The sequence below is a fragment of the Phragmites australis genome, chromosome 20 (assembly GCF_958298935.1).
Source record: "Phragmites australis chromosome 20, lpPhrAust1.1, whole genome shotgun sequence".
NCBI lineage: Eukaryota > Viridiplantae > Streptophyta > Magnoliopsida > Poales > Poaceae > Phragmites > Phragmites australis.
The window spans coordinates 924,390-950,753 of record NC_084940.1 but is presented as its reverse complement, the minus strand read 5'-3'; the positions used below and the strand labels follow the sequence as shown (position 1 = coordinate 950,753).

General features: G+C 43.8%; 5 protein-coding genes and 1 long non-coding RNA gene across 8 annotated transcripts; 3 read left to right on the top strand and 3 right to left on the bottom strand.

Annotated features, from left to right (window-relative positions):
* The first annotated feature begins 1,017 nt into the window (after window positions 1–1,017).
* Window positions 1,018–3,405, top strand: LOC133902342 (NAC domain-containing protein 54-like). Its single transcript, XM_062343934.1, has 3 exons — window positions 1,018–1,355; window positions 1,546–1,829; window positions 2,704–3,405. Exons 1-3 carry the CDS (start codon window positions 1,199–1,201, stop codon window positions 3,007–3,009), a joined length of 747 nt encoding a protein of 248 aa, XP_062199918.1. The 5' UTR covers window positions 1,018–1,198; the 3' UTR covers window positions 3,010–3,405.
* LOC133902345 (uncharacterized) lies at window positions 1,977–11,126 on the bottom strand. 3 transcript variants are annotated; one of them, XR_009906851.1, is made up of 8 exons: window positions 10,899–11,126; window positions 10,631–10,736; window positions 10,384–10,500; window positions 5,329–8,008; window positions 4,497–4,634; window positions 3,936–4,081; window positions 3,491–3,565; window positions 1,977–2,481 (listed from the first exon to the last, which is right to left on the bottom strand). It is a non-coding gene; the product is annotated as an uncharacterized LOC133902345 (long non-coding RNA). The 3 variants fall into 3 exon arrangements; XR_009906852.1 differs by having other exon boundaries at window positions 7,954–8,008; XR_009906853.1 differs by lacking the exon at window positions 5,329–8,008.
* On the top strand, window positions 6,275–9,486 carry LOC133902344 (NAC domain-containing protein 54-like). The gene is made up of 3 exons (XM_062343935.1): window positions 6,275–6,431; window positions 6,517–6,794; window positions 8,878–9,486. Exons 1-3 carry the CDS (start codon window positions 6,275–6,277, stop codon window positions 9,091–9,093), a joined length of 651 nt encoding a protein of 216 aa, XP_062199919.1. The 3' UTR covers window positions 9,094–9,486.
* Window positions 11,127–12,567: 1,441 nt separating the features above from the next.
* Window positions 12,568–13,170, bottom strand: LOC133902282 (histone H4). Its single transcript, XM_062343889.1, has one exon. It carries the CDS (start codon window positions 13,062–13,064, stop codon window positions 12,753–12,755), a length of 312 nt encoding a protein of 103 aa, XP_062199873.1. The 5' UTR covers window positions 13,065–13,170; the 3' UTR covers window positions 12,568–12,752.
* A 3,755-nt stretch (window positions 13,171–16,925) lies between these two features.
* Window positions 16,926–22,692, top strand: LOC133901273 (UTP--glucose-1-phosphate uridylyltransferase). Its single transcript, XM_062342578.1, has 21 exons — window positions 16,926–17,100; window positions 17,202–17,249; window positions 17,335–17,426; window positions 17,547–17,637; window positions 18,942–19,002; window positions 19,089–19,166; window positions 19,264–19,314; window positions 19,420–19,493; window positions 19,701–19,773; window positions 20,318–20,375; window positions 20,482–20,528; window positions 20,603–20,668; window positions 20,882–20,914; window positions 21,036–21,088; window positions 21,158–21,233; window positions 21,363–21,419; window positions 21,513–21,596; window positions 21,676–21,774; window positions 21,955–22,059; window positions 22,284–22,355; window positions 22,443–22,692. Exons 1-21 carry the CDS (start codon window positions 17,021–17,023, stop codon window positions 22,467–22,469), a joined length of 1,425 nt encoding a protein of 474 aa, XP_062198562.1. The 5' UTR covers window positions 16,926–17,020; the 3' UTR covers window positions 22,470–22,692.
* A 490-nt stretch (window positions 22,693–23,182) lies between these two features.
* Window positions 23,183–26,243, bottom strand: LOC133901276 (nudix hydrolase 23, chloroplastic-like). Its single transcript, XM_062342584.1, has 7 exons — window positions 25,880–26,243; window positions 25,258–25,389; window positions 24,909–24,985; window positions 24,335–24,470; window positions 24,103–24,243; window positions 23,944–24,002; window positions 23,183–23,642 (listed from the first exon to the last, which is right to left on the bottom strand). Exons 1-7 carry the CDS (start codon window positions 26,078–26,080, stop codon window positions 23,582–23,584), a joined length of 807 nt encoding a protein of 268 aa, XP_062198568.1. The 5' UTR covers window positions 26,081–26,243; the 3' UTR covers window positions 23,183–23,581.
* Between the last annotated feature and the right edge of the window lie 121 nt (window positions 26,244–26,364).

Below are 26,364 nucleotides of genomic sequence, written 5' to 3'. Positions count from 1 at the left end.
GTCGCACACCAAAGCAAGCGCGGCTCGCTACGACAGCAAAGCTTCTCTGTATCCCCTTCTTCCTCAAGACTTCTAAAGATATTTTCCCAACCATTCTTTCTTTCACTGTTTCTTCTTTTTGTCACGCAGTGCATACATCAATTGTATCAATTGAGCCACTAGCCCACTACATACATATGAAAAATGTTGGTACAAAATCGATCTCCCAATAACTACGTACTCTATCCACCACACATGTGTATCTAATTGTATTTCCTTTACACAAAAAAAATCCAAAAATATTATGTGCATATGTAGCCACCAATATTTAAAGAGCGGAAAACTTCGTTACTAGTATTGCGCATACCATTTGAGATATATATCAAGAGGAAATAAATGCAACTTAATGATAAGAAGATCTGATACTATATTCGCGTATATATATAGAGGACTTTTACAGTACACCTAAATGAGTGCATGCCGTCCATTTTTCTTATCCGGTGGTTTAGATTGGCCCAATAATATTATCCACCGATCGAGTGACTATCATCGGCGCCCACAACATACATTTACAAAAACCACAGGATATGAGGGACGCAACTCTTGGAGATAGATCATAGAACCATTTATCACTCATAAATAAATCAAGAAAATGGACAAGATATGCACTGATCTCAATTCTCAGCGAAAGACATAGATAGCTAGAGTCTAGTAAAACCAGTGGCCCACTGCAGTTAGATGAGAGAGTCAGGCATACGTTTTTTTATCAAAATCAGGGGGTTGGAGAGAGAGAAAGAGAGATCTAGAGGCCGGGGCCGGATCGATCGATGGAGCCCGTGGAAAAGGGTCAAGCTTGTGAGGGCTACTAGCTCGGGAATCTGGAAAAGAGGAACTAAAGGTGGCCATCCGATCGCCCAAAATCGTGACAGAGGCATGACTGTGTCGACTGGTACTCTTCCCCAGCTGACGCGCGCGATCTTGAGAAAAAACCTACTTATAAGGGGGGTAGCTGGCAAAGGCATCGATCCGCAGCAGCGGTGCCCAAAGAGGACCAGATAAGAAGCAAGGTGTCTTTGGCCACGCCCACAACCTGCGCGCGCAGGGATCCTCGTAGCTCGCCGCTGCTGCACCGGCGGCCGGCCGTCCCTCCTCCAGCTGACCAGCTTGATCGCCGACCGGCCGGCGACATCAATCGATCATCACCACCTACATACGATATATGGCGCCGGTGGGGCTCCCGCCGGGGTTCCGGTTCCACCCGACCGACGAGGAGCTGGTGAACTACTACCTGAAGCGCAAGATCCACGGCCTCAAGATCGAGCTCGACATCATCCCCGAGGTCGACCTCTACAAGTGCGAGCCGTGGGAGCTCGCAGGTACGCACATATATACTCGCGATCGACGTCTGTTGCAAGCATGCATGCATGCATGATGCCTGCATCCACAGAACGAAGCTAGTGTCCTGATAGATGATCGATCGATCTCTGGCTAGTGATCATGTACTATACGTTGCATAGTGATGGATGCATGTCTTAATCGATTTGCATGCATGGTGATATGATGAAGACAAGTCGTTCCTGCCGAGCCGTGACCCGGAGTGGTACTTCTTCGGGCCACGGGACCGCAAGTACCCCAATGGGTTCCGCACCAACCGGGCGACGCGGGCCGGGTACTGGAAGTCGACGGGCAAGGACCGGCGCGTGCTGCACCACGGCGGCCGCCGCCCCATCGGCATGAAGAAGACGCTCGTCTACTACCGCGGCCGCGCGCCCCAGGGCGTCCGCACCGACTGGGTCATGCACGAGTACCGTCTCGACGACAAGGACGCCGAGGACACACTGCCCATCCAGGTTAGTACCTACCTGCAGCTGTACGTACGTACGCGATACACGACGTAAGTGCCGATCGAATCTGCATTGTAGCGCTCAACTGCAGCACTGCAGTCATAAGAATTGAATAGCTACAATACTAGCTAGCTCGTTTGCACTGCTCTCGTGTCATCTTGGTCTTTGCCTCTTTACATATGGTTACATGATCATCATCATGTACTGCGTGCACTTGTTACATAATATAGGACACTCCAGCTAGTAGGGCTTTGAGAACAAGGCCCAAATTTTCTGAATACTCCTTTCTTGCGTCGTCGTCTGTACGTACCGCGCGGTAGTAGCAGTGGCGTGCTTTGCTTTTCTGTCCTCCGATGAGACAAATCTGTTGCCTTGCTGACCAGAAACAAAGGGAAAATTTACCCGGGGTCTTAACAAGTTGTATTACCAGCTGTTTACTGCCATGCATATATTGATCTTCTAATCTTCTCCTTAAGATCAGCAGACACGATCTGGATTGGGCTGTGCATTGATCATGAGGTGTTAAAGGGCAAACTAAAGCAAAGCAAGCCATCTCGCGCGCCCTCTTGGCGCGCCCCCGCTCTCATGGCCACGCATGTCGGTGTCGCGCGCTTTCCGCTTTATTCCATGCTGAATAGCAAATCAAATCCTCTCTTTTCTGATAGCAAGAGTAGAATAGAACACAGTAAACATTAGTAAAGGGCATCGTTTGTGTTTAATTTGCTCAAAATTCACTTAGCGTATGTAGGATGTAGTACAAAGTACAAACATAATCATGCATCGGTGTAGCACATGAACTGTTGCCAAAGATAGATAGATCATATGTGTTAATCGACTTTGTTTTGCTTTTCTCTGCGCTTAATTGCATTCTCTCGATCAGGACACCTACGCGCTATGCCGGGTCTTCAAGAAGAACGCGATGGGCACCGAGGTGGACGACCTGCAACTGCAAGCGCAGTGCAGCATGGCGCTGGTGGAGGGCGCTTGCCAGCAGCTGCTCGCCAGCGGCAGCCAGGAGTACCAGACCCCGTCGCCGGACGTGCCCGTCGGGTCCACCTCCGTCGGCGCCGACGACGACGCGGACAAGGACGACTCCTGGATGCAGTTCATCTCCGACGACGCCTGGTGCTCCAGCACGGCGGATGGCGCCGAGGAGAGCACCTCCTGCGTCGCCCTGGCCAGCTGATGAGAGGCTGGCTCTCTGATCTGTTCATGGAAATTCTACTAATAACTATTTTTCTTTCCTTTTGTGATCGATGCTGCTGGCTAGCTATCAATAACTACCGATCAAGCTACAAGCTGTAAGATCATAGCAATAAGGCATCCTTTTGGTTTTCAACTTACATCCTATTGCTGGGAGTTGAAGGATCGTTGCCTCAAGGTTGTTGGAGTCCTTCCTTGAGTTGAGTTCATAAGGAGGGTTATATTTTCTATACTATACAGGAACAATCAGCTACTTGATGTTTTTTTTCTTTTCTTCATATTTTTTTCCTTTTTTTGTTCTTCGAATGCATTGTGCTTCTTGGGTGAAGTTTTTTCTCTTTTCTGTGAAGCAGAGTGAATATAGCTATGCCATTGCATAGTTTTTTGTTTTGTGCCTATATATAATTTTATTTAACAAAAAGCCTAGTATGAATTAAAAATGAAGACAATTATGCCAACTATACCTGTCTTCTGAAGTAGTGTTAAGCTCCAAATCTGGCACCTCTGATTTTGATCGTCTTATGTAATGCATCTACAGTCTGTAAATGAAAAAGGGAAAATGAACACAAAACGCAACTCAAAGACTAACTGATCAGTGTACACATTACCATAAGATGAGGCTGTTCACATACATATATAACGTTAGTGAAGAGGTTGTAGAATTGTCAAAAACAGGTTTGCCATTTAAAAATATATAACTGAAAAGGCTGAAAGGCTTACTTTTTCAAACAGGTTTGATTCTAATTGTACCATATCACATATGAAGAACTCTATAAATTTGGTAATATGGAAAAACCTAGTAGCAGCGTTCCATTACATGCTTTCAGTTGCGAGGCTTACTAAGCTGAAATACTTGGGTTCGCAAAGGGTTGAAGGAATACTATTCCACAAGCAAGAATCGAAGGTTACCGCATGCTGTTGGCAGTAGCCCTGGAATGTCAATCAGGATTCCTTCCAGGTCAATAAATATAAGAGAGATGCTTTGGACCCTCCGAACCTTAAAATCTTGGACTGCATTTTTCCACATGACGCAGCAAATTATTCTCCGAGAAGTGCTGCAACAACAGTTTTCCAATAACCATATGCTGAGGAATACTTTTCTGTAGCTTTTGGTGAAACAAAAATTTTGGAGACAATTCCCTGTATACCATCAATATAGTTGTCAAAATCCTCGATCTGCCACCAAAAAAGTTCTCATAATTTATATGCCACTACTTGAAATTATCCTTATCCTAATGTCATTGGCGTCGTAATAGTGTTAATTCTAATGGCACATAGTGAATGAAAACACTAAATTTCTCTTTCCTTGTGTGCCATTGCCGTCAGCTCTGTTACGACGGTAGTGGTACACAGGGAAAGGAAAATTTCAAGCAGTGGCAAATGAGAGACAAGAACTTTTTTTTGGCAAATTGAGGATTTAAAAAAAAATCGATGGCATACAAGGAATTATCTCAAAGTTCAGCGGTCTACCTTATACGCATCTTCATTGTGCAACTTTGCTGTGAGCGTGTTGCCTCTGCAATGTTCAGACTTCAGAGTGCCCCTCTCAGGTCAACAGTACCCTGGCACCACCTTTGAACCGTTCCGCTATTTCGACAGGCATATCGACTGCAAAAGTAATTTGCAAAACTACATTTAGCAACAAAACTTGCTTTAGATCACATGCATCTGACGAGGATGCCTGTCTTTCCAGTAAAACTGGGTAAGACTACTTGCAGACCTCTTTGCATGCCTGTTATCATAGTAGTGTTGGGGAAGTTAAGAAGAAAAAAGCAGCGAGTTACCAAGGGATGAACAGGACATTTCCCCTATCCAAGGTTGCAATGCAAATAAAATCTCTGTTGTATTGATTGAGATTGTGATCATTGTATTTAAATCTTTGGTTTAACAAAGAAAGGATCTAGATCATATCTATTATTAAACTTTAAGGAGCTTTCTATGGAAGACAATCAAGCTTATGCTTCCAGAGACATATATATGCTCAACTAAAAAGGTGATTGATGATCCGTAGTACTCGAGTAATCCTTTATCAGAATCTAAACCTAAAAGTTCTGTCTGATATAGATGGCTAAATAGAAAGCAATGCAAGCTCATTGACACTGGAAGGTCTCATGGCTACATGAACCTTTCTTTTTCTTTTTACCATCCATAAACTTTCTGTTTTGCAATGCTGATCCCAAGATACAGATACATGTTACTATAGCAGCCTGACATTGCCTTTAGTTCTCTTCTTCTCTATGACACTTCATAGAGACTAAGCTTCTGAGACACAAAAACAAGATCAGTGAACAAAAGAACATACCTCACGGTGCAAGTGGGCAGTGCCGTGACAACTTTCGAATCCCAATACAGGCCTCCACAATCTAGGTAAGGTTCTTCGGCTGGCTTGCGATCCATGGCAGGCTTTGGACAGCGGCACGCAGGAAGCGCCACGGACTTCGGGATGATGATTCTTACACCATGTGTGCTCAGCTCCAGGAATCAACCGATCATCTCCTCCTGCACTGCGTCTCCGCAAGGGAGCTCTGGTGACGCGTCCTGGGGATCCATACGCCGCTTGCAGACACTACACTCCTGGACTGGTGGTCGGAGCTACGAAAGGGTGTCGACAAAGCGTTCTAGAAGGGCCTCGACTCCATAATTCTGCTTATTTATTGGAGAATCTGGCTAGCAAGAAATGATGTGGTCTTCAACAACCATCGCATCTCTTCGGACCCCATGGTGGCTCGCATCTGGGATGACATCGAGTGATGGTGCAGCGCAGGGGCGACAAATCTAGCAATGCTCAAAGAATGGCTGCTTGCTTTCGGTTCTTTAATCTAACTTGAGTCACCGGTTCAGCTCCTTGTTGTTACGCCTCTCGTAATTTCCTTGCCTAGTTACCTCTTTTTGTAAGTTTGTGACCCGGTAAGGTCGTTGTGTAAACTTCTATTTTCCCTTAATACAAAGATGCGTAGCTATCCTGTGTGTTTAGAAAAAAATATCATAAAAGTGTGTTATCAAGAAAAATAAAATGAAAGTCGGTTTCATTAAAAAGTAAGAAAAGAAGATCCTGCGGTGCTGTAAGACGTCCAGAGATTGTGTGGGAATCCTGTAAAGGGAAACACGGCTACTTGTAGGGCAGGCTTTGAATCGTTTCACGGAGGAGATAAAGAGTAAAGAGCACAGTGGCCGGAGGCGGAAGGGAAAGACAGGGTAAAGACAAAGAGAAAGATCAGCAAGAAAGGACGGCGGCGAGCTGGGAGGTCATGGCGCCGGCTGATCTCCCGCCAGGCTTTAGGTTCCATCCAACTGATGAGGAGCTTGTTAACTACTATCTCAAGAGGAAGGTCCATGGACTCAGCATCGAGCTCGACATAATCCCCGAAGTAGACCTCTACAAATGTGAGCCTTGGCAGCTGGCAGGTAACCTGAAATTCAAGCCCATTCAGTTGCTCATCCTGAGATTTCATCACTTCTGACTGAACTTGAGATATCTTTGTTTTGGAAGAGAAATCATTCCTGCCTAGCAGAGATCCTGAGTGGTACTTCTTTGGGCCAAGGGATAGGAAGTATCCCAATGGATGCCGCACAAACCGCGCAACCCAAGCAGGATACTGGAAATCGACTGGCAAAGATCGGCGGATCAACTACCAGAACAGATCAATTGGTATGAAGAAGACATTGGTCTATTACAAGGGTCGAGCTCCTCAGGGGCTCAGGACCAGCTGGGTGATGCATGAATATCGCATCGAGGAAAGTGAGTGTGAGAACACCATGGGGATTCAGGTGACTCATTCATCCTCCTAGACATCAGTATCACTTAAATCCTTGTGTGTTGCTTCTGTTGCATTTAGTGACCTGAGTTAGAATTCTAGCCAGCATTCTCAGATAAAAGGATGTGCATTCTCTGTATTTATGTAATGCTGTAGTAACCATATCCTTAAATACGCAAGAATTTTTATAGATATGATGCTAAGAGAAATTTGATGATGAGACAGATAGAAGAACAAATTAGGGCATTCTTAGTTTAAGGAACCTACGTGTTTATGCATGGAGTGCATGTAAAGTTAGGGTTCTCCCTTTTTCTCCCCATATCCATCAGAGGTAGCCATAAAGTATTCCTTGCTTCCATAGACCATAGCTACTTTACAAAGTACAGAAGTTTCTTTTCCAGTTCTCTAATGGGGTCAGACATGGTACGCTTTTTCTGGTGCTCTTGATAAGACAAATTTAACATCCAATTCCTGGTAGATGATATGAAATGATACTACATGATTGTACGGGTTAGGTGCCGTCATCACCTCATGATGCAGACTTCAGAATATACATAATCTAGGTCAGTTGCATGTGGATGCTACCTTGAAGCTTAGACATCCTTTTGTGCCCCATTGTTGTGTCGGTGGCTTTCCGCTTTATTCTCCATGTCCCACTCTTATTTTACTTAATAGTAAAAAACTCAAAGCCAGGACTGATAAAATGTCTGATCCCATGTTTAGTGTAAATTAGATCGAACTGCACAGGGCATTTACAAGCTAAAAATGAAATTAGGATGTTACTCACTCTGAAATGTACATTAGTTTCGTCAAAAAAAAAATTGCATTAGTTGACTTTTCTATGAACCAAAACAAGAGCTGAACTACAACCATTCATGAAATTTTAATTTGGCTTCAAAGCAAGTATCACAGTAAAACTGTTTGGGGTATGGGTGATTGCTCGTGTTCTAAGAGAATTATTCAGCAGCATGATATCAGTTCAGAATCTGCGCACTATTAATTTACTGCTGCACTTGATGCTGAATCCTGACTCTGGGATTTTTTTTCTTAAGACAAGTGATAAACATGAAGTGTAATTTGAACAAACAGGGCATTTAACTCAAGAAAAGTTTCTAGCAGCAAAACTTATGTTATTCACTGAAGGGTAGAAGGAAGTTTAAGAAGCAACATACTTATATTCAATTTTGCATGGCAATAATTCTTCATCCACATGGTCAAACTTGAAATCTTCCCATGATACATGCAAAACAAAGAAGAGTAAATTTCACAAAACTACATATACTTTGATAAAATTATCACAAAACGACAAATTTAAACAATAGTTTCACAAAACTACAGATTTAATGCCAAATTTATCGCAAAACTACATATCTTTAGCAAAATTATCGCAAAACTACATATTTAAGCAACAATTTCACAAAACTACAGATTTAGCGCTAATTTTATCGCAAAACTACAAATTCTAGAGGAGTTATCCGCAGCCCTATTACCATAACGACTGCGCCTCGCTTGCAGTCTCACAACAGTTGTCAGCTCATCAAACGGACCGTTCGGGAGATCATGAAACTATAGATATTTTAGCAAAATTATCGCAAATCGCAAAATTACAGATTTAAGCAACAATTTCATAAAACTACAAATTTAACGTCGATTTTATCGTAAAACTATATATTCTATCGTAGACTTATTAACCTGACAAATGAGCCCTATTTGCGGTCACATGAACTCCTGGATGACCCGTTTCATGAGCTGGCAGCTGCTGTGAGACTGCAAGCAGGGCCCGGTCATCATGGTAACGGGACTGAGAATAACTCCTCTAGAATATGTAGTTTTGTGATAAAATCGGTGCTAAATTTGTAGTTTTGTGAAATTGTTGCTTAAATCTGTAGTTTTGCAAAAAGTATCTGTAGTTTTACAATAAAATTGGAATCTATAGTTTTGCGAAGCTACTGCTTAAATCTGTAGTTTTGCGATAATTTTTGTCAAAATATCTGTAGTTTTGCGAAATTTACTCAACAAAGAAACAACCCATCTGATTTTTTTTAGGAAACAGAAATGAAGTCAATTTATTGCTGATTCTTATTGTTATTTTACAGGACTCATTTGCACTGTGTCGGGTTTTCAAGAAAAACGTGGCATTTGGTGAATTTGAGAAGAAATATGAGTGCAGCTCATCACAGGCTAAAGGAAATCAAGAGCAATTTACAAACTTCAGGGATGCCGGACAGTCATCTGGTTCAAATGAGCATGGTAAAGACAACTCATGGATGCAGTTCATAGCTGATGATCTTTGGTGCAACAAAGCAAAGTAATGGAATCGACAAGACCAGTTATTTAACTTCATCTAACTAGAAATTCCGTTATCAGTTGTACCGTGACTTTGTATATGTTTGATAACAACACATCTCACTTCGGAGTTTGGACAGGATGACCACCTAAGTATGGACTCTTAACTCTTCATGTAGGTTCTACTTTTCCTCTTGTAGTACTGTAATAGATAAACATCCTTCTTTGTACTTTACGTTTCAGCTTTCCTGTTTCTATCATCAAACACAGTGATTTATAGTGAAAAAGGTACGATACAGAAGCAGAAATCTAATTTGATGCATATAAATTTTGTACTCCTATATACGGTATTAATATCATTTGACAGTAAAGGCCACCAAAAGTTGGCAATCCCCATAGTAAATAGAATATGACCTTCAATCTTTAGTCCAGCCACAAGGAGGGTTGTTACCTATGCAATTACTTGGCACTCTACTTTAATGAAATAGCAGAGCACCTGCTAAAGTTTTCCAAAAAAAACAAAAACTATGACCTAACAATTGGCACCACAAGTCAGAAATGCAGTATGGTACAGTTCTGAAGAATCGATTGGTTTTGAACTGTCAACTTTCAATTTCTGGATTTAGACTAGAAACACTATGGTATGAGGATGCTAGTGAACCATCGTGACTAATGTTATGAGGTTTCTGAGTTGCAAAATTAGTACAAGACTGATGCTGGACTGGTAGCAAATAATAGATTTCCATAGCCTAAGCTCCACACCATTTTCAAAGTGTTTCATACTTTGAGCCTTTCGTGGCAGGTTGCAAATTCAGAATTTGGTTAACAATTAGATTTACATAGTATAACCCTAAAAAAAATTGTACTTTTACTTCGATTACTCGATACCACGATGATTTTGAAGTATCTGCTCCTCGTCTCAAAATAAAAATTGCTACTGAATACCTGCACTCAATCTTAGTGTTCCACCAACAAAACTATCTGCATGTTAGCACAATTCCATATCTTTGGTCAGACACTGATGCTAAGTTCAAAAATTCCAGACTGACACCGATTCCAGAAAGTTGGTGTCAAACTCTCAAGGGTCATGATTCAATCCTAAACAGCTGAACCGAAATACCTGATTCAATCGACAAACCAGAGATAGCGTGATAACGACGGAAGTAGCATGGGTACTAGCTGGGCTGAGAAAGCCACACCCAGGGAACAAGAACCCTCAGGAAGACTAATCCACTGATAGCTAATCGGAGCAGCTTTTGGGAAATCAACACCGATAGGCATTAATAAGGACAAGTAAAGGAAGGGAAATCAAATACCGATCGAGCAGGAAAGCGAAATCCGAGCCCCAGCGGACAGCAACTCCGAGCCTGGTTGCACTTTGCCGCCGCGCCGCCCTGCAACGAGGAAGCAAGCGCCGGGGCACGGGCCGCGGCCTGCAGGAGACGTAAGAATGAGTGAACGGATGAGTGATCGGTGTGCCAGCGCCTTCCGACAGCACAGGCGGCGACGCCTCACAGGTGCTCGACGAAATCGCTGAACTGGGAGAGGGGTTTGAGCTCGTACCTGTGCCCACGCCACGGATGCTGCCGAGTGTACGTACCATCGGATGCTTCGGTCTGGGGCTGGTGGCGGTGGGCACCTGCAGGCTGCGGGTGCTAGTTTGCAAACCCTTCTCCAGCCAAATCCCCAAAATTAGTCAGGTTAGCACAATAGCACTCCACCAATCCCAACAGGAATTCACAGATTCAGAGATGGAAGGATTCCTGACGGTTCGAATTAAACAATTTCAGGATGATTTGAAACTTCGATTTGAATCGCATTCTACACTTACGGAGTGAAATGCATCGTGCCGTGCCATCAGAAAGGGGGAAGGTTTCGAAGCGGACGCCCAAATCGCACGTCCTACCTAAAATACTGTCACGATTCCACTCTCCCAATGCAAACTATCAAAAGAAGGAGCAAAGCTTCTTTGGAGGCCGTTGTCTCTTGTCTTTCTCCATCTGCTGGTGCGTCCTGCTAGAGCCTGGAGATTTGGACTGCAGCCCTTCCAACCTGCTGTTTGTTTTGCGCCCCCCCCCCCCCCCCCAAACTGCTCACACACTGGTCACACGTCTCGTATCCGCGATGGAGACACCGCGCAGGCTCCATCCGTCTCCATTGGTTCCGCCGACCTGGAGTACAGTCGTGCGTCCTCAATTTGGAGCGTTGTTCTTACCCACACCAATCGCCGGCCGGTGCCGCGTTCCGGCGAATCGTCGAGCGGGAAGACCAGTAGAGGAAGGAAGACGAAAAGGGTACCCCTTTGTAAATTACCCACGCCAATCCTGGCCACACAACTCCGATCCAACGGCCACGAGTTACCCAGGGGTGGTTAGCAGGGGCGGAGCGTAGTGGAGACCAACTGGGCTCTGCTCCCTTCTCTGCGCTCACCTCTTTCGGCCTCCTTGCTCGTCGAGGGCCGCCGCAACTGATTTCAGCTCACGCTCCACCACTGGTGGTCAGTATTTCATTTACCGTCCACCCCCGGTCTTTGTTTCGTTTCCCGACCACGCCAGGGTCGCTATCTCGCCGAACGCAGTCGTCCACCCGAGGGCATCCGAGCAGCAGCGCGTCCACGGTCATCCTCATCTTCTCGCTCTCTGTTCTCTCAATCGGTCACAGCCACCAGAGGTCTTGTGAAACCGTAGCACTGGTGGTGCGCGGGCCCCAGCACCACGGGTGTGGAGAGCCGTAAGTCCCCGCTGGCAGCATTAGAGTTCAGTATCGGGAACAGCACCGCATACGCATACTCCGTCGCCGCCGCGGCGCGGGGCACCTCGCATGTGGCCGGTGACGCGACCACTAGCTGCGCCTGCGCGGTCGCGGAGGTGCACGTTCATGTGCCCGCCCAGGGCCTGCGCGGACCAGAACTCCCGGCGGCAGAATGCGCACGAGCCCAGGCCCACGTCGTCCGCCACATCGTCGCTTCTCCCCAGCTCCAAATCACGGCGGGCTTGAGCCGGTGCTTCAAGAGCTGGTTCGGTGCCGCTGGTAGGCGCAATGGGTGGAGCTTGGGCACTGACGCTTTTTGTGCTTTTGTTCATGACGGTTCGAATTCGACAATTTCAGGATGATTTGAAACTTCGATTTGAATCACGTTCTAATCTTACGGACGCCCAAATCGCACATTCTACCCAAAGTACCGTCACGATTCCACTCCCAATAGCAACCACGATTCACAGTTTCAGCGCTGCGATCGGATTTTAGCCGCATCTCTAAGCGATGGATGAGTTCTGGGTAGTTCAGTGCAGCAATTTCATGATGATTTGGAACATCAATTTGAGTGAAACGTTCCACAATTCTGAGCAAACTATTACCGTGTGCCAACACAAAGGGAAAGGGAGGCTTTAAAATTCTTTAAGCAGGCATATCATCGTAACAGAACGGTTTGCACAATGCTTGCACAAGGAGAGACTAATGGGATTGGTGGAAATTTACTCAAGCACCGACTGAATGCAAAGTTGAAGAGCAAACAACTAATGGCTTTTACTCATTCCCCATCCAATCCAATTGCAACGACATGGCACCGTGACCAATCAGACAACTACTACACCAACGGCAACATGAACAAAGAGAGGGAGACGCGGGCTACTACCACCGATTCGATTCGATTCTCTCTACATCCAGACTGGCGTAAGGTAGAAACCTAGCCGCCGAAGCCGTAGAGGGTGCGGCCCTGGCGCTTGAGCGCGTAGACGACGTCCATGGCGGTGACGGTCTTGCGGCGGGCGTGCTCCGTGTAGGTGACGGCGTCGCGGATGACGTTCTCGAGGAAGATCTTGAGCACGCCGCGGGTCTCCTCGTAGATCAGCCCGGAGATGCGCTTCACGCCGCCCCTGCGAGCCAGCCTCCGGATCGCCGGCTTCGTGATCCCCTGGATGTTGTCGCGCAGCACCTTCCTGTGCCGCTTCGCGCCGCCCTTCCCGAGCCCCTTGCCGCCCTTTCCCCTCCCCGACATCGCCGCCGCTCGCTGCTGCTTCGAGTCCTTGAGATGTTGTGGGTGGTGGACTGGTGGTGGCTGCGCTCGTGTGAAGAGGGGACTGCCGGTGAGATGTGTGGTGGAGGCGTGTGGGCTTGGGTTTTATAGAAGCGAGGTTTTGGTGGAGACGACGGGGTGCGATCCGCGTGACTCGAGTTGACCGCCGTTGGATGGGAGATGGATGGCGGGGAGTGGAGGAAAGTGAGGGTGCGCGGATCGGTGACGTGGTGGGGAGCGGGAGGTGTGTTTCTTTTGTGAGGATGTGGCGGGGTCCACGGATTTCGGAGGGAGACGTGGTTTCGTCTTTCGTGGGTCGGTGGGTGGATGGCAGGTGGGTCCGGGAGGTTCTGGATGGCTGGAGTTGCGCGGGGAGTTTCGCGGGTCGCCAAATTTTAGATTGATCCGTCGATGACAGTGGGCCCGTGGGCTCAGTTTGCTGGTTAGAAGGCGGAAAGAAGTTTACTGCTAGCTTACAAAATTGGCGGCTTCCTTCTGCACAACTCGTACCTAAAGGCGGTAATAAAGCAAGGACGCCTTCAAATCGAATATGTTTGAGTAGAGAAAATGAAGTAATGTTATTGTTAAATTCGTACTCGTTAGTCATGATGGTGGGGGTTTCGCAGTTCGCGAAATTTCATATGCCTCGTCCGAGAGTGTTTGGAACCTCCGGTAAAACTGGTCTCGCCTTGCTGAGCGACGATACGAAGAAAACCAAGCGTTTGAATGGGTGGCTAGTTTATCTCAAAGTTTATGTTGGCAAGGATTCGCTTGCCTGGCGTAGCAAGGCGAGGCAAGCGAACGGAGGATCCAAACACACCGTCCGTTGTCAGTGATGAAGATGACATAAATTTTTTATGTCAATTTGCTAAGTAGTATCATAAATATCATAAAAATTAAAAAATATCATCGAGTTCATATATCATTCTCATAGCTAATGTTATTTTTCAATATAAACATTTTTTATGATGGTATCACTTAATTTTGCCAAAAAATTTTGTTCAAACTTTGCACTGCTCAAAGGCAGGTCTGTAGAATGGAGGCTAACGAGATACATTTCATATAAGATTAAGAGCTTGTTTGAATGGAGGTTAACGAGATACAATCCGTAGACTTGCAGGGAAAGTACAGTAACTTTGAACTCTGAAGGAGTGTTCAATTTTTCTTGACTGATCTGTCTGTCAGTTATGAATTCCCAGGTGAGAGCTAATGATCAACATTTTCACTGCTTGAAAAAAAGAAAAGAAAATACTATTTGATTCATCTTGTGATACTTACCAGACTTTGTTCACGCAACAACAAATATAGCTTGGACATCACTCTTTGCATGAACCGACACGCGCGGGAAAATAAAATACAAAAATATTTAAATGGGACATAGTTGGTGGAACAGGGATTTCAATTTCGTTGTATAAATTTTTGTTCACATGTGAAAAGACCAAAATTCGCAAAATATCATCAAATTTTGGGTCATTTTTCATCATTCGTTTCGTATGCCTCGTATGTTACTGAAAGAAAATTCTAAAATTAGATATTTCGTTCCCCTTTAAATTTGAAAAATTTCACCAAAAATTTAATCCCTACGTGGAACATGAGGTTTGCACAAACCACAGTACAATAATTTTAAGTGCGCCTTGACACCTAATCATAGCATATATGGTTGGAAATTGAAGGATGTGTGGCTCAATGAGCTGCAAAGCTTGCTTGTGGGAGGGTTCCTTGCAAAGCTTAAGTGGTTAAGATTTTGTAGCCTCAGATTGTGATCACTGGTTAGCGTGTCTTAATGTTTGAAACTGTCATTATATCAGATATTCATATGATCTCTCACAAATTACCTTTTTTTTCTTAAAAAACTATTAGTCCAGTGTTGAATTTAGTGTTGATAATATTATACTATGAGCACTTGCTTAATTCGAGGGAGTGAAAGAAATGCCACATGGCGATCAATGACAAACAAAAATAACAAGAAGAAAGAAACGTGGTGAAACAAACCTGTGAATAAACCTGAAATACACCTGTATTCTAATAGACACTGGGCTCATTATTTAATTATGTATTTTTTTCATTTGACTATTGTCCCTTGTCTTTTTTTTTGTCAAATGTGAAAATCATGCTGAGCTCTTTTCTTTTTTAGATTATAATACCCTTCATCTGTCTATTGTTCCATGTCCTTTTTAGGACTGTACTAGCACACCGTATGCCATTTCTTTTTATTTGTTTGTACGAAAGTATGGCATCTCATACCATATTATAATTTATTTTGTTTTTTACAGAAGAAGCAAATAAGAAGTGATTAGAAGCTAGAAACAAAAAAGAGGGTGTCACAATTCAGGATGTTTGGACCTCAAGCTTCAGCTTTGATGCATGCAACTTGCTCTTGGAGCTTTAAAAATTGTTACTTCAGCTTTGAAATATGCAAATACTGTAATCAGCTCTTATTCGGGTTCAAGTAGCATTTCTGAAGTACGGTGTACTACTTTGGAGTTAATATGTTCTCAAGATAGCTCATAGTTATATTCTATGAGTTCCATGAGGGCATTCAAATGTAAACATGCATGTTCCTTTTGAATTTCTTTCATAATTGATACATGATTAGTTTAAAATGATCTGACCTGCTTACATGATCATTTTTAGTTAGCACTGATTCAAGAGAAGCAGAGTATCTTATGCACTGTATTGGTTGGTCCGTCAGTAGACCAGGTCTCATAAAAGTATTCGAACTTGAAAAATGTCTTCCTTTCCCTGAACTGCAACCAAATATTATAATCCATTTCGCTTACTATTACCTTGTGCAACCAAACTAAGTAGGGAATCAGTGATCTCCCCATGTAATTCATTTTCATTACCATTCACATTATCATTTGTGGAACCAAACAATATCTTAGTTCCTAACAATGAAAGATCAATTACAAAGATGCACCATTTCAAAAAACAAAAAGATGGAGAAAGGCATTCTAGACCTAGGCACAGTAAAGCACATGCTCGAACCCACAATGGAATTCCTCTACCTAACTGGTCGAACCTACACTGTGCCTTGATCAGGAGTTTAGAGTTTTTTTCTCTCTGAAAAGATGTTATTAATTACATAGTGCATTGCTTTTAGTCTAAACTAATCGATGTTCAGTTCATAAAAAGTCTAAACTAAATAATACTATTAGACATTGACCAGCGGCTTAAACTTTTCAATGTTTCACCACCATCACGCAGGATCAGACCACGGGCGCCCACCATATTTCGGTTTACAAAATCCAATTTTTCTTGTACTTCTCCACGACAACATGCACATAACATACTCGTAACAATTCCTTGAAAGGTCTTTAAAAAAAAGAAAAACTCCCTTTGAAAAGGTAACACAACATCTCAGTTAAAAAAAGAAAATACTAACGATGATGATTAGTGAACTGAATATAGTTTAGTTGGCTAGGGTCATATGTTCACCGGTCAAGTTCTAAACTCGACACAAATACTCATATTTTTTAAAATTAAATTTTAAAAGAAATAATATATAAAAATGTGCATAGTTAAGTGGTGACCCGCATACGGATCCTACGTGCTGCGCGTGTACAATAGACGTGCAGTGGAACCTTGCCCCCAGCCCGCAAAACAAAAAAAAAAACCGCCAGCTCAGCGGCGCCGTCCGTTTTTCCCGATCGCGACGCCGGCGGAGCACGCCGTCCCCGCGCCAAGAGTCGCCCGGCCGGTCCCCTCCCCTCCCGCCACGTGTAAAACGCCGTTACCCGCGCGGCACATACCGCTTCCCTGCCGCACATTCCGTCACGGCGGGTGACGGAAGCCGTGGGCGCTATAAAAGAGAGCCCGCGCTACTGCTCCCTCTTTCTCACGCACACCGCTTCGCTCGCACTTGGCCGCTCGTCTGACATCTCCTCCCGGCCTTGCTTTTCGAAGCATCGCGAATCCCGTCGCGACGCGCCCACGAGATGGCCGCCGCCGCCGCCGTTTCGGCCGACGAGAAGCTCGAGAAGCTTCGCGCTGAGGTCGCCAAGCTCGACCAGATCAGGCGAGTACCCCACCCCCTCTCCACCGGATCTCGCCTGCCGGGCGATCGTTTCACCGATTTTTGTGCTGATTTTTGAGTTGTTCCTTTTTTTTTTCGCGCAGCGAGAACGAGAAGGCCGGATTCATCAGCCTCGTGTCGCGCTACCTCAGGTACTTAGATCCCGTAGAAAATTCGCTTCAATTGCTTTGTGACCATTGATTTGGGGGGTTTGATGGGTGTGGTAACGCTTGGCAGCGGGGAGGCGGAGCAGATCGAGTGGAGCAAGATCCAGACCCCGACTGATGAGGTGGTGGTGCCGTATGACACCCTCGCGCCTCCTCCCGAAGGTACGATCACTCGCTCCGATTTGATCCGAGATGAGTGTGGGGGTGGTGGTTGTGGATCGGATCGGGTATGTTTTAGTGACTGTGTGTGAACACTGACTGGATCGTGTTGGTGTGATGCAGATCTCGAGGCGACGAAGAAGCTCCTGGACAAGCTCGTCGTGCTGAAGCTCAATGGAGGGCTCGGGACGACCATGGGCTGCACTGGCCCCAAGTAAGCATACTTCCATCCTCTTCACTGCTTTTGATCAGTTGAATTGTACCAGTTCTGAGATCTGTTGATTACGTATCTAGCTTTGTTCATTACAATTGTGTGAGGCAAGTGCTGAACTGTGAAATAATCTAGAGAGCGTGTTGCTTTTTAATTAGCATGTGTGGATCATGTATTTGTTGGTTAGATTCATGCACTGAGCAGCAGAACAAACTAGATGTTGATCTTCCTGAACATGGTTTCTGTGACATGGCAGAGCACCAATAATATAGTATATAATATTCTAGCTGTCTGTTTCTGGGTTATGTTACTTCTGTTCGTTAGTTCCCTGGTCGTTAGTTTTGTAGTTGCTCCGTTTAGTAAATCTTGGTCTTTCTAATGCATACAAATGAGTAAACAAATACCATATCAATGTTATTCTTTAGAATTTGGTGTGCCTGCTCAAATGCCATATATAATGTTCGTCGGTATTGGGCTTATGACATATTGTGACCTGTTCTTATTGATTCTGATTTTTATGCCCCTAGCTGAGGAGCTCTCAATGTCTGTGACCGTGATCCGGAAGAATATGGAAAATGGAATAGTTTAGTTGTCGCTTTTATATGCTCATACATTTGTCTTTTGGTCACTGTATTGGGGCTCCAATAGGTGTAGACCACCTTCTGTGCTTCTAGATGAATTTATGAATGGCTAAAATTTGCTACTGGCTTTGCATTTATGTTGTCTGCATGATATAATTGTTATTTTGATATAGTATGGTGATTTTTTTTATCTGGCCAGGTCATAATGTGCTGACCTTTGATGCCTTGACACATAATTGTTTTGTTGGTTAGTTAGGTGTCGTTAAGCTCCTTGACATATACAGCATTGCTTGTTGAGCTGGATCCAGTGCTCTAAAACTGATCACTCTGTTCACTTAATCTAGCGAAATATATTTAATTTTTCTGTTAGGTATTGGCTGCCTTAGGCCGAATACTCTGTATTTTCTTACATAGTTTTATTGTCTGCACTGCTATACATGATCTTTCACTGTTGGTCCAAGGGGATCAATGAAGAGTTTTATCAATTCATAACAATGTCGTGATTGGCTGTATGCCAAACATGGTTTGCTTTAGCAACACTTTGATGCAGATGATAATTATTAGTAAACTAGAAATCTTATAACCCTTGCTTCATCTTTGAGATGTTAGCTGCAGGACTGCAATGTGGAAACATTTGGCAAACTAGAAATATTATATTTATCTCTTCATCTTTGAGATGGTAGCCCCTGAAGCAAGTATCAAAATTAAGATTCCTGTACCTTGCAGGTCTGTCATTGAAGTTCGCAATGGCTTCACATTCCTTGACCTTATTGTGATTCAAATTGAGGTATTATTAATTTATCCTGACAATTTTCTTTAATGACTGATATGATGTGTACCGGTCTGTGCCTTATAAGTTGCACTTGTCTGCAGTCTCTGAACAAGAAGTATGGATGTAATGTCCCTTTACTTCTAATGAACTCTTTCAACACTCACGATGACACCCAGAAGGTTCCATTTTCCCTTTGCTTTTGTCTCACATAAGCTCGATGATTTCTTAGCACTTGTACTAACATGCTTGCTACTTACTCTTTTCTTTTTCCTGAAGATTGTTGAGAAGTATTCCAACTCCAACATTGAAATTCACACTTTCAATCAGGTTCACAGCCTGTTTTTGTTATACATCAACTTCATTTATTTGAGCTACACGGCATTTTTACATGACAAGCAATGTTAGCTGATAGAATTGCATTCTCTTCAACAGAGCCAGTATCCTCGTATTGTTACTGAGGACTTCTCGCCACTTCCAAGCAAAGGAAAAACAGGGAAGGATGGCTGGTTAGTTTCTTCTTCTTCTTTAATTATTATAAAGTCACCATATTATGTCAATGCATACTCTGAATGAAATCTCACCTTTCTTCATGGATACTTTATACTGAAGGTTTATATGTATAGTTTGAACCTTACACCATTTATAGTTTAGTTGGATAGATTCAGTGCCCTCATATCTGATCATCAATTTCTTATGATTTTTTGGATGTGAAGGTATCCTCCAGGCCATGGTGATGTGTTCCCCTCTTTGAACAACAGTGGGAAACTTGACATCTTATTGGCACAGGTAAGCAAAAAGTTGCAGTAGTCTTGTCCTGATATCTGGCTAGCATAAGTGGTTCCAAAAGTAGTTCTGTACTCTGTAGTCTATGGTTTCCAGAATATTAACCTTGTTATGGCTAGATTTCACTTAAATTCAAATATCTGTAAATGTGGCCATGTATCCTATTTTTTATGTTCTATTCATATCCTGCCTCTTACATTGCGAAGGGTCCCCTATTTTTTGATCAAAAGAAAAGGCGTTTTGTTCCTTTATAATGTACTGTTTTTATGCTTTATTCATAAATCATGTTTTAGTGTTCAACACTTCAATGCTTGCTTTGTAAAGAGGCGCAAAGTAACAATAGTACTATTTCTGAAGACAGTTGAAAATTTCAGCGTGTTCCTCACTTTCCTGAGAAATAAAAACTGAAATAACTATGCAACTTGAACAACCTTTTTTAGGGACTAATTAATGAACTGAAATAGCACATGGAAAGCTTTGACTGAACATCTGTCTTGTTTTTTTATTGCATATTCCTTTGCTTATCTGTTTCCTGTTACTATCCCAGGGCAAGGAGTACGTCTTTGTTGCGAACTCGGACAACTTGGGTGCTATAGTTGACATCAGTATCCAAATAAGATGATCAAACTTGTGCAATTTCTTGACTTAATTGATACTTTCTTAAAATTGTCATGTGCTTTGAATTGTAAATTGTGTCCTTAACCAGCACAGAGATCCTAAACCACCTGATCAATAACCAGAATGAGTACTGCATGGAGGTATGCAATAATAGCTTGTTTTGTGTTGCTTTTGAATTTGTGCAACATAAAACTCAAGTACTGTATTTATCCAGGTTACTCCAAAAACACTGGCTGATGTTAAAGGTGGTACCCTCATCTCTTACGAAGGAAGAGTTCAGGTACACTGCTTGTTTGCTGTTCAACTTGAATAAGTACTTGGTACACTGCTGTTTCGTTCTCATGCTTGTTGCTGGTTTTAACATCAAGGAAGGCTTTGATAGAACTTGAAGCTGCGATTTTATATTTGAAACAGAGCATCATGCTTATTTCCTGATGGTTCTGGCATGCGAGACAATTAGGTGATGCTGATTCTTTCTATTATATTTATGCAGCTTTTGGAGATTGCCCAAGTACCTGATGAGCATGTATGTTGATGTTTCTGCATGAATTTAGTTTGTTAATTTGTTCCATGATTTCATCAGCTTTGGGGGTAGTAAGAGCTAACACAACCTGTTCTACTTTTTTATTCTATTTCTCTCTGTCCAGGTGAATGAGTTCAAGTCAATTGAGAAGTTTAAGATATTCAACACTAACAACTTGTATGAAACCTGACCTGTCTGCCTTTAATTAAGAAAAAAATGCCGCCTCTAACAGTTTGGTGTCATCAGGTGGGTGAACCTTAAGGCTATCAAGAGACTTGTAGAAGCTGAGGCTCTTAAGATGGAAATTATTCCAAACCCCAAGGTATCCCATCTGTCTGAATTTTTATGATATGCACTTATGCGTAGCATTTATATAGGAGTACATCAGTACAATTCTTTATTGAATGCTATTAAGAATGTTAGAGTTCTACTAAGCAGTTGGCATTTACAGGAAGTTGATGGTGTGAAAGTCCTGCAACTAGAAACTGCAGCTGGGGCAGCTATTCGGGTATACAAACAGCTTTCATCATATGATGCCTCAGTGCTCCATCTGTTTGTTTTCATTGACTAATGCTCTAATGTTTTTCTTTCCTTTAACCAGTTCTTCGACAAAGCCATCGGAATTAATGTTCCCCGCTCAAGGTTTCTCCCGGTGAAGGCTGCATCTGATTTATTGCTTGTTCAGGTATTTCTGAAATCATCTAGAAGTTTTGTTGGTTTTATATCACAATAAGCCTGCTGCTAAGCTCACTTTCGTTCCACAGTCTGATCTGTACACCTTGGTTGATGGTTTTGTTATCCGCAACCCAGCTAGAGCGAATCCATCTAACCCTTCCATTGAGCTTGGGCCTGAATTCAAGAAGGTAAAGCAGTTCGTTTGCAAGATATTGAAGACATTTTCAACTATAGAGCTTCATCAGTTGAATAGTCCTGCTATTCCTTCAAAAAATAGTATAGAGAACGGATATTGATGAAATCATTGATCAGGGGAAACTGGAGTGCGGCCATAGCTTATCTGTTTTTCTTTTCCCCAATAATTATAGGTTGCCAATTTCCTGGCCCGGTTCAAATCGATCCCCAGCATTGTCGATCTTGACAGCTTAAAGGTTTCTGGTGATGTCTGGTTTGGCTCTGGAATTACACTCAAGGTAAACCTCTAGTGATTGGATGATTTCTTGGTTTTCCATGGTTGCCATCCGTGGTGCTTAGTTGTCAATTGTCCTGTAAATGAACGTAATGCTAAATTACCAATTTATCTGTCCATTCTGATCTCGTATCTGTTCACTTCACTTCATACTGGCCCCTTATCGAGTTGTGGCATTTGTGTTTTTTTAAAAAAAGTGCCTGAATCATTGTTGATGTTTGCCTACAGGGCAAGGTGACCATCACTGCCAAGTCCGGAGTGAAGTTGGAGATTCCAGATGGAGTTGTGCTTGAGAACAAGGTATGAGCCTCGTGTCATCATCTGAAATTCCCAATTGCAATGTGTTTCGGTGTGCGCGGTCTGACACATGGCTTTTGCTCACTCCAGCATGTCAATGGCCCCGAGGATCTCTGAGCGATGCTTACCGGCACCAGTTTTTCCAAGGACATGTCACAGGAACTGCCCTAATCGCTCCCACAGAGTTTCATCTTTTGTAATTGTCATGTGCATTCCACTGTGAGGGTCTTGTGAGCCCGTTACAGAATAATTGTAATCATCTTGGTGCATCTGTACTTCTGTTTTGGGTGTGCCAGGGATGTATATTTTGATCGAGTGACACTACCATAGTTTTGCATAACGTAGAGGTGTCTTGTATTGTTGAATAGTCTTTCATTGCTGTCACGCTGGTCGTTGCACCATGCACGAAGTGGTCTTTGCTCCAAGGTTACATTTGGGCGTTCGGCTTAACAAGATCAGTAATCCGAGTCCTTGGCCGGGTCCATGGTAGCCTCAGATCTGGAGTTCTTATCTGCTGCCCACCTCATGAATGTGATGTGCTGTGGATCGTAGTGTTGATCGATCTCCATCATAGGAGACGGGCTAGGTACACCACAAGTCAGCCCTCCGGTATTCATTCCACCGCGGCTATGGCTTCTGCACTCGCACATCGCCAGGACCTCGGCCAATAATCTAGGTTCTGAACCTAGATCATGGTATAGTGTAAGCATTGTATCTCTTTTCAACTCATTTGAGAAATGGGAGACGTTTCTGAAATGGAGCTTTAAGCCGCCTGAGGCCTTCTATGGACTCGGCCAGTTCAATTGGGGAAAACAATCGCAGAGCAAACATCACCGGAATGCAGCACGCGCTTTGTAAATTGCAGCAACATATTGTAGACAACTCGCAGGAGTTGTCACGAAATTACAACGCCCAGATGCCTTCACAGCGGCACAGCCATGGCATGATTCGCCACGATTTTTGGTCCTCCCACAAAAAACAAAATGCGGAATTGCGGAGTCTCCTAGAAGGCTAAAAAAACTTTACGAAACCCAAGCATTTACAGTTCCAGCACCTACTTGAAATCTGTGCCAATGTGCCTTGAGATGCCAAACAAGGTTCTGATGGAGGTTCAACACTCAAGACTGGTCGAAATGATAATCGATGCAATCAGCTGTCTCAATGGCTCATGACTGCTGTATGCCGAAATTAATCTCAGCAATCACGAAAAGTTTACAACCTTTCCGACCTCACACAGCTATATGGTTATCAATGTCGAAACTTCGAAGATCTGACGGACTGGCTCCTAGCCTGCAAATAAAGTAGTACAAAACAAATTATGCTGCGAATACAACCAAGATCAAACAGTATGCTTCAGTTGGGGATGCTGCAAGATTGTTCATATGGGATTTGATAGCAGCTGAAAACATTAAGGCTAGAACTTAAAAAGTTTTATAGGTGAGTGCCGCAGAAAGATTGCAGAGAAACATGAACAGAGCATAGAGGAAACTAGAGCAAAATTCTTGAGTTCATCAAACTTCCTAAGTTCTATAAGCCATCAGAGTTGTCAACGATGACAATGATCAGTGACTACTAGGAAGTGAAGCTATACCTTTTGTTTATAGTGCAATAGTGAAATTTGATGTTTCCGGACTTCACGTCTTCAGTATACTGCAAACAATTAGTAGACATGTTTAAAGCTTATGATGTTAAAACTAGAAATGGCAAGAGCAAATGTGGCGTAGGCAGGGAGAATGGGAGAGAGGAATACCATCCTTAAGGTGACGATGATTGAAGAAAATGCTAGAGAATCGAAAGGTATGTCATCCAGAGCAAAAAGTGCACATTCTAGTGACTCAGGTCCAGGTGAAAAGTTGGGGGTCTTCAATCTTGCTCGGAAAATAATGTAGCTCTACTGCATCTCATCGTAATACACAAGAAGAATCAACTTAGTAGTGTACGGAGTAAAGCACAACTTTCTGACTATGCCACTTTTCACTCACTTGGCCAATCAGCGGAATATCCAACTGAGCAAAAGGTGAGATTATCTCTACATCTGCACATGCTTCTTCCAATGTTTCCCTAGAGGCACCTTCTGCTGCAGACTCCCCAACCTCCAAATAACCAGCAGGAAGAGTCCTGTTAACGCAACCTTGATTAAAATGGAAGGCAGCAGTAAAATGTTTGCCATGTTCTTCAATAAAGAAGAAATTTAGCCATGGTGCACAAGACTAGGAAAAAATGTGACAGGAAGACTTGGAAACATGATATGGCACTGTAATGATGGGTATTGTGTTAAAACATAAGAAAAAACAGAGTCCTATCAGCAAGGGGTTTGTGAAACAGAAACGAGCCATTCCTAACCTGAATAACAAAATAACAACAATGAAAAGAAACTATATTATAATATGGCTTCATATTAATAACAGTACAGGCAAAGTTTTGGTCAGTGTATTCCACATCTTTTGTACATACTTCAAAAATTTGTTGCATGAGAATATCAAAACACAGTACAGCTACGTCATTCTCTAATGTAGTGCAGAGTAAAACCACAACAAATAACCGGAGGCAACTTACCAGAGGCCATAAGCTGGTTCAATCTTTCTTCTGCAAAGGAGGACCTTATTATCATGCTCCACGAGGCAACCAACAACCTATCCATATAATATAGATTATCAAAGACAGAATATAACAGCCAAAACATGTCATACATATATAATACAGTTCTTTATTGCTATTTATATTCCCCTGTTTCAACTATAATTCAACAAAGATATGAAAAAAAAGAGGAGCAGGTCTGTTCATTAGGAGCAGTAGGGACTTGGGAGTCGATTGTCAGCTATTTGAATCAAACAATTTACAGTGACTTAGATCTAAAATCTTAATGCATATGCATCTGTTCCTTTTCTTTTGGTTCGGTACATACCATTTTCGGGTTCTCATAGTGAACTCTTCCACAAGACGAACAAACAGCCCTCATCTTCTCATCCCCATCTGGTATAGCCAATTTCGTTGGACTTCCACAAGCAGGGCAAAATCGGATCTTTGACTTGTGCACCTGCAGAGGGAATGGTTGGCCGAGATTAAACATGCATTCGGCAACTTGTCTCGCAGCAACAGCTAAATGAATGTATATTCCGGGAAATAAACATTGCGGGGCCATGCTGGACGGGCAAGGCAGCATCACAAACCTTTATGAAGATGACTCTCGTTCAGTTAACAGTTAGCACTCACACTAATATAGCTTTAACCATATGCAGCTCAGGAGAGCTGAAACAATTGATAACTTCGCTGCACTCTGGATGCCATAACAAAGACATGGTAGATGATTGGGGCATAGAGAACACTAGTATTTTACTAGAGAGCATCCCTAGAGTTTGGAGCTGCACGCGTAGCCAATCCCATTTGGCAATTGGCACGGTCACTGGATTCTTGAGTCAACGCCCTAATTGGCTCGACTCGGCAGCAAGCACGCATCTCAGCTATTACTAGTACTACAAGTCGCCTAATTGCCACACAGCAGAGTGATACGGGGAGGCGGGTCTCACCACGGGGGGCGGCGGCGACGGGGCGGGGGAGCTGGCGTTGGAGCCGGAGGAGGCCGCCATGTGGATCGGCGGGCGGGGCCGGGCGCGCGGTGGCGGGAGCGGCTGCGCGGCGCAGCGGAGGAGGAGGAGGCTGGCACGCGGCGTGGAGAGGCGGGCGGCGTGGTGGAGGAGCAGCGGGTGGGATCTGAGGAGGGGGAGCATGGTGGGTGGTGGGCTCGGCTTTAGTAAGGGGAGGCGCGGGGGGTTGGTGGTGCGGTGAGGTGGGGTGGGGAGGAGAATGGCGGCGACGCGGGGGAGAGAGCGGCCGGGGGAGGGTGAGGTCGGCCGCCCAACACGTTCCGCCGCGCGATTGGTCGCCACCGGTTTATGGGGACGGTTGGGAGAAAGATTAGTTTTTTTTTGCGAGGAAGGGAGAAAGATTAATTGCTGGCGTGTCAGGATTATCCTGGTTCCTTTCCAACCTAAAAAATATTAATAAAAAAGTT

Bases quoted from the DNA above. Each gene is read 5' to 3' on its own strand.
- LOC133902342 (XM_062343934.1), top strand. From the start codon at position 1,199: ATGGCGCCGGTGGGGCTCCCGCCGGGGTTCCGGTTCCACCCGACCGAC. The intron at 1,356-1,545 runs GTACGCACATAT...GATATGATGAAG, and splicing joins CGAGCCGTGGGAGCTCGCAG to ACAAGTCGTTCCTGCCGAGC. The intron at 1,830-2,703 runs GTTAGTACCTAC...TCTCTCGATCAG, and splicing joins AGGACACACTGCCCATCCAG to GACACCTACGCGCTATGCCG.
- LOC133902344 (XM_062343935.1), top strand. From the start codon at position 6,275: ATGGCGCCGGCTGATCTCCCGCCAGGCTTTAGGTTCCATCCAACTGAT. The intron at 6,432-6,516 runs GTAACCTGAAAT...TTGTTTTGGAAG, and splicing joins TGAGCCTTGGCAGCTGGCAG to AGAAATCATTCCTGCCTAGC. The intron at 6,795-8,877 runs GTGACTCATTCA...GTTATTTTACAG, and splicing joins AGAACACCATGGGGATTCAG to GACTCATTTGCACTGTGTCG.
- LOC133902282 (XM_062343889.1), bottom strand. From the start codon at position 13,064: ATGTCGGGGAGGGGAAAGGGCGGCAAGGGGCTCGGGAAGGGCGGCGCG.
- LOC133901273 (XM_062342578.1), top strand. From the start codon at position 17,021: ATGGCCGCCGCCGCCGCCGTTTCGGCCGACGAGAAGCTCGAGAAGCTT. The intron at 17,101-17,201 runs GCGAGTACCCCA...TTTTTCGCGCAG, and splicing joins GCCAAGCTCGACCAGATCAG to CGAGAACGAGAAGGCCGGAT. The intron at 17,250-17,334 runs GTACTTAGATCC...AACGCTTGGCAG, and splicing joins CTCGTGTCGCGCTACCTCAG to CGGGGAGGCGGAGCAGATCG.
- LOC133901276 (XM_062342584.1), bottom strand. From the start codon at position 26,080: ATGCTCCCCCTCCTCAGATCCCACCCGCTGCTCCTCCACCACGCCGCC. The intron at 24,471-24,908 runs GTAAGTTGCCTC...TTGCGTTAACAG, and splicing joins GAACCAGCTTATGGCCTCTG to GACTCTTCCTGCTGGTTATT. The intron at 24,003-24,102 runs GTATTCCTCTCT...AATTGTTTGCAG, and splicing joins TCATCGTCACCTTAAGGATG to TATACTGAAGACGTGAAGTC.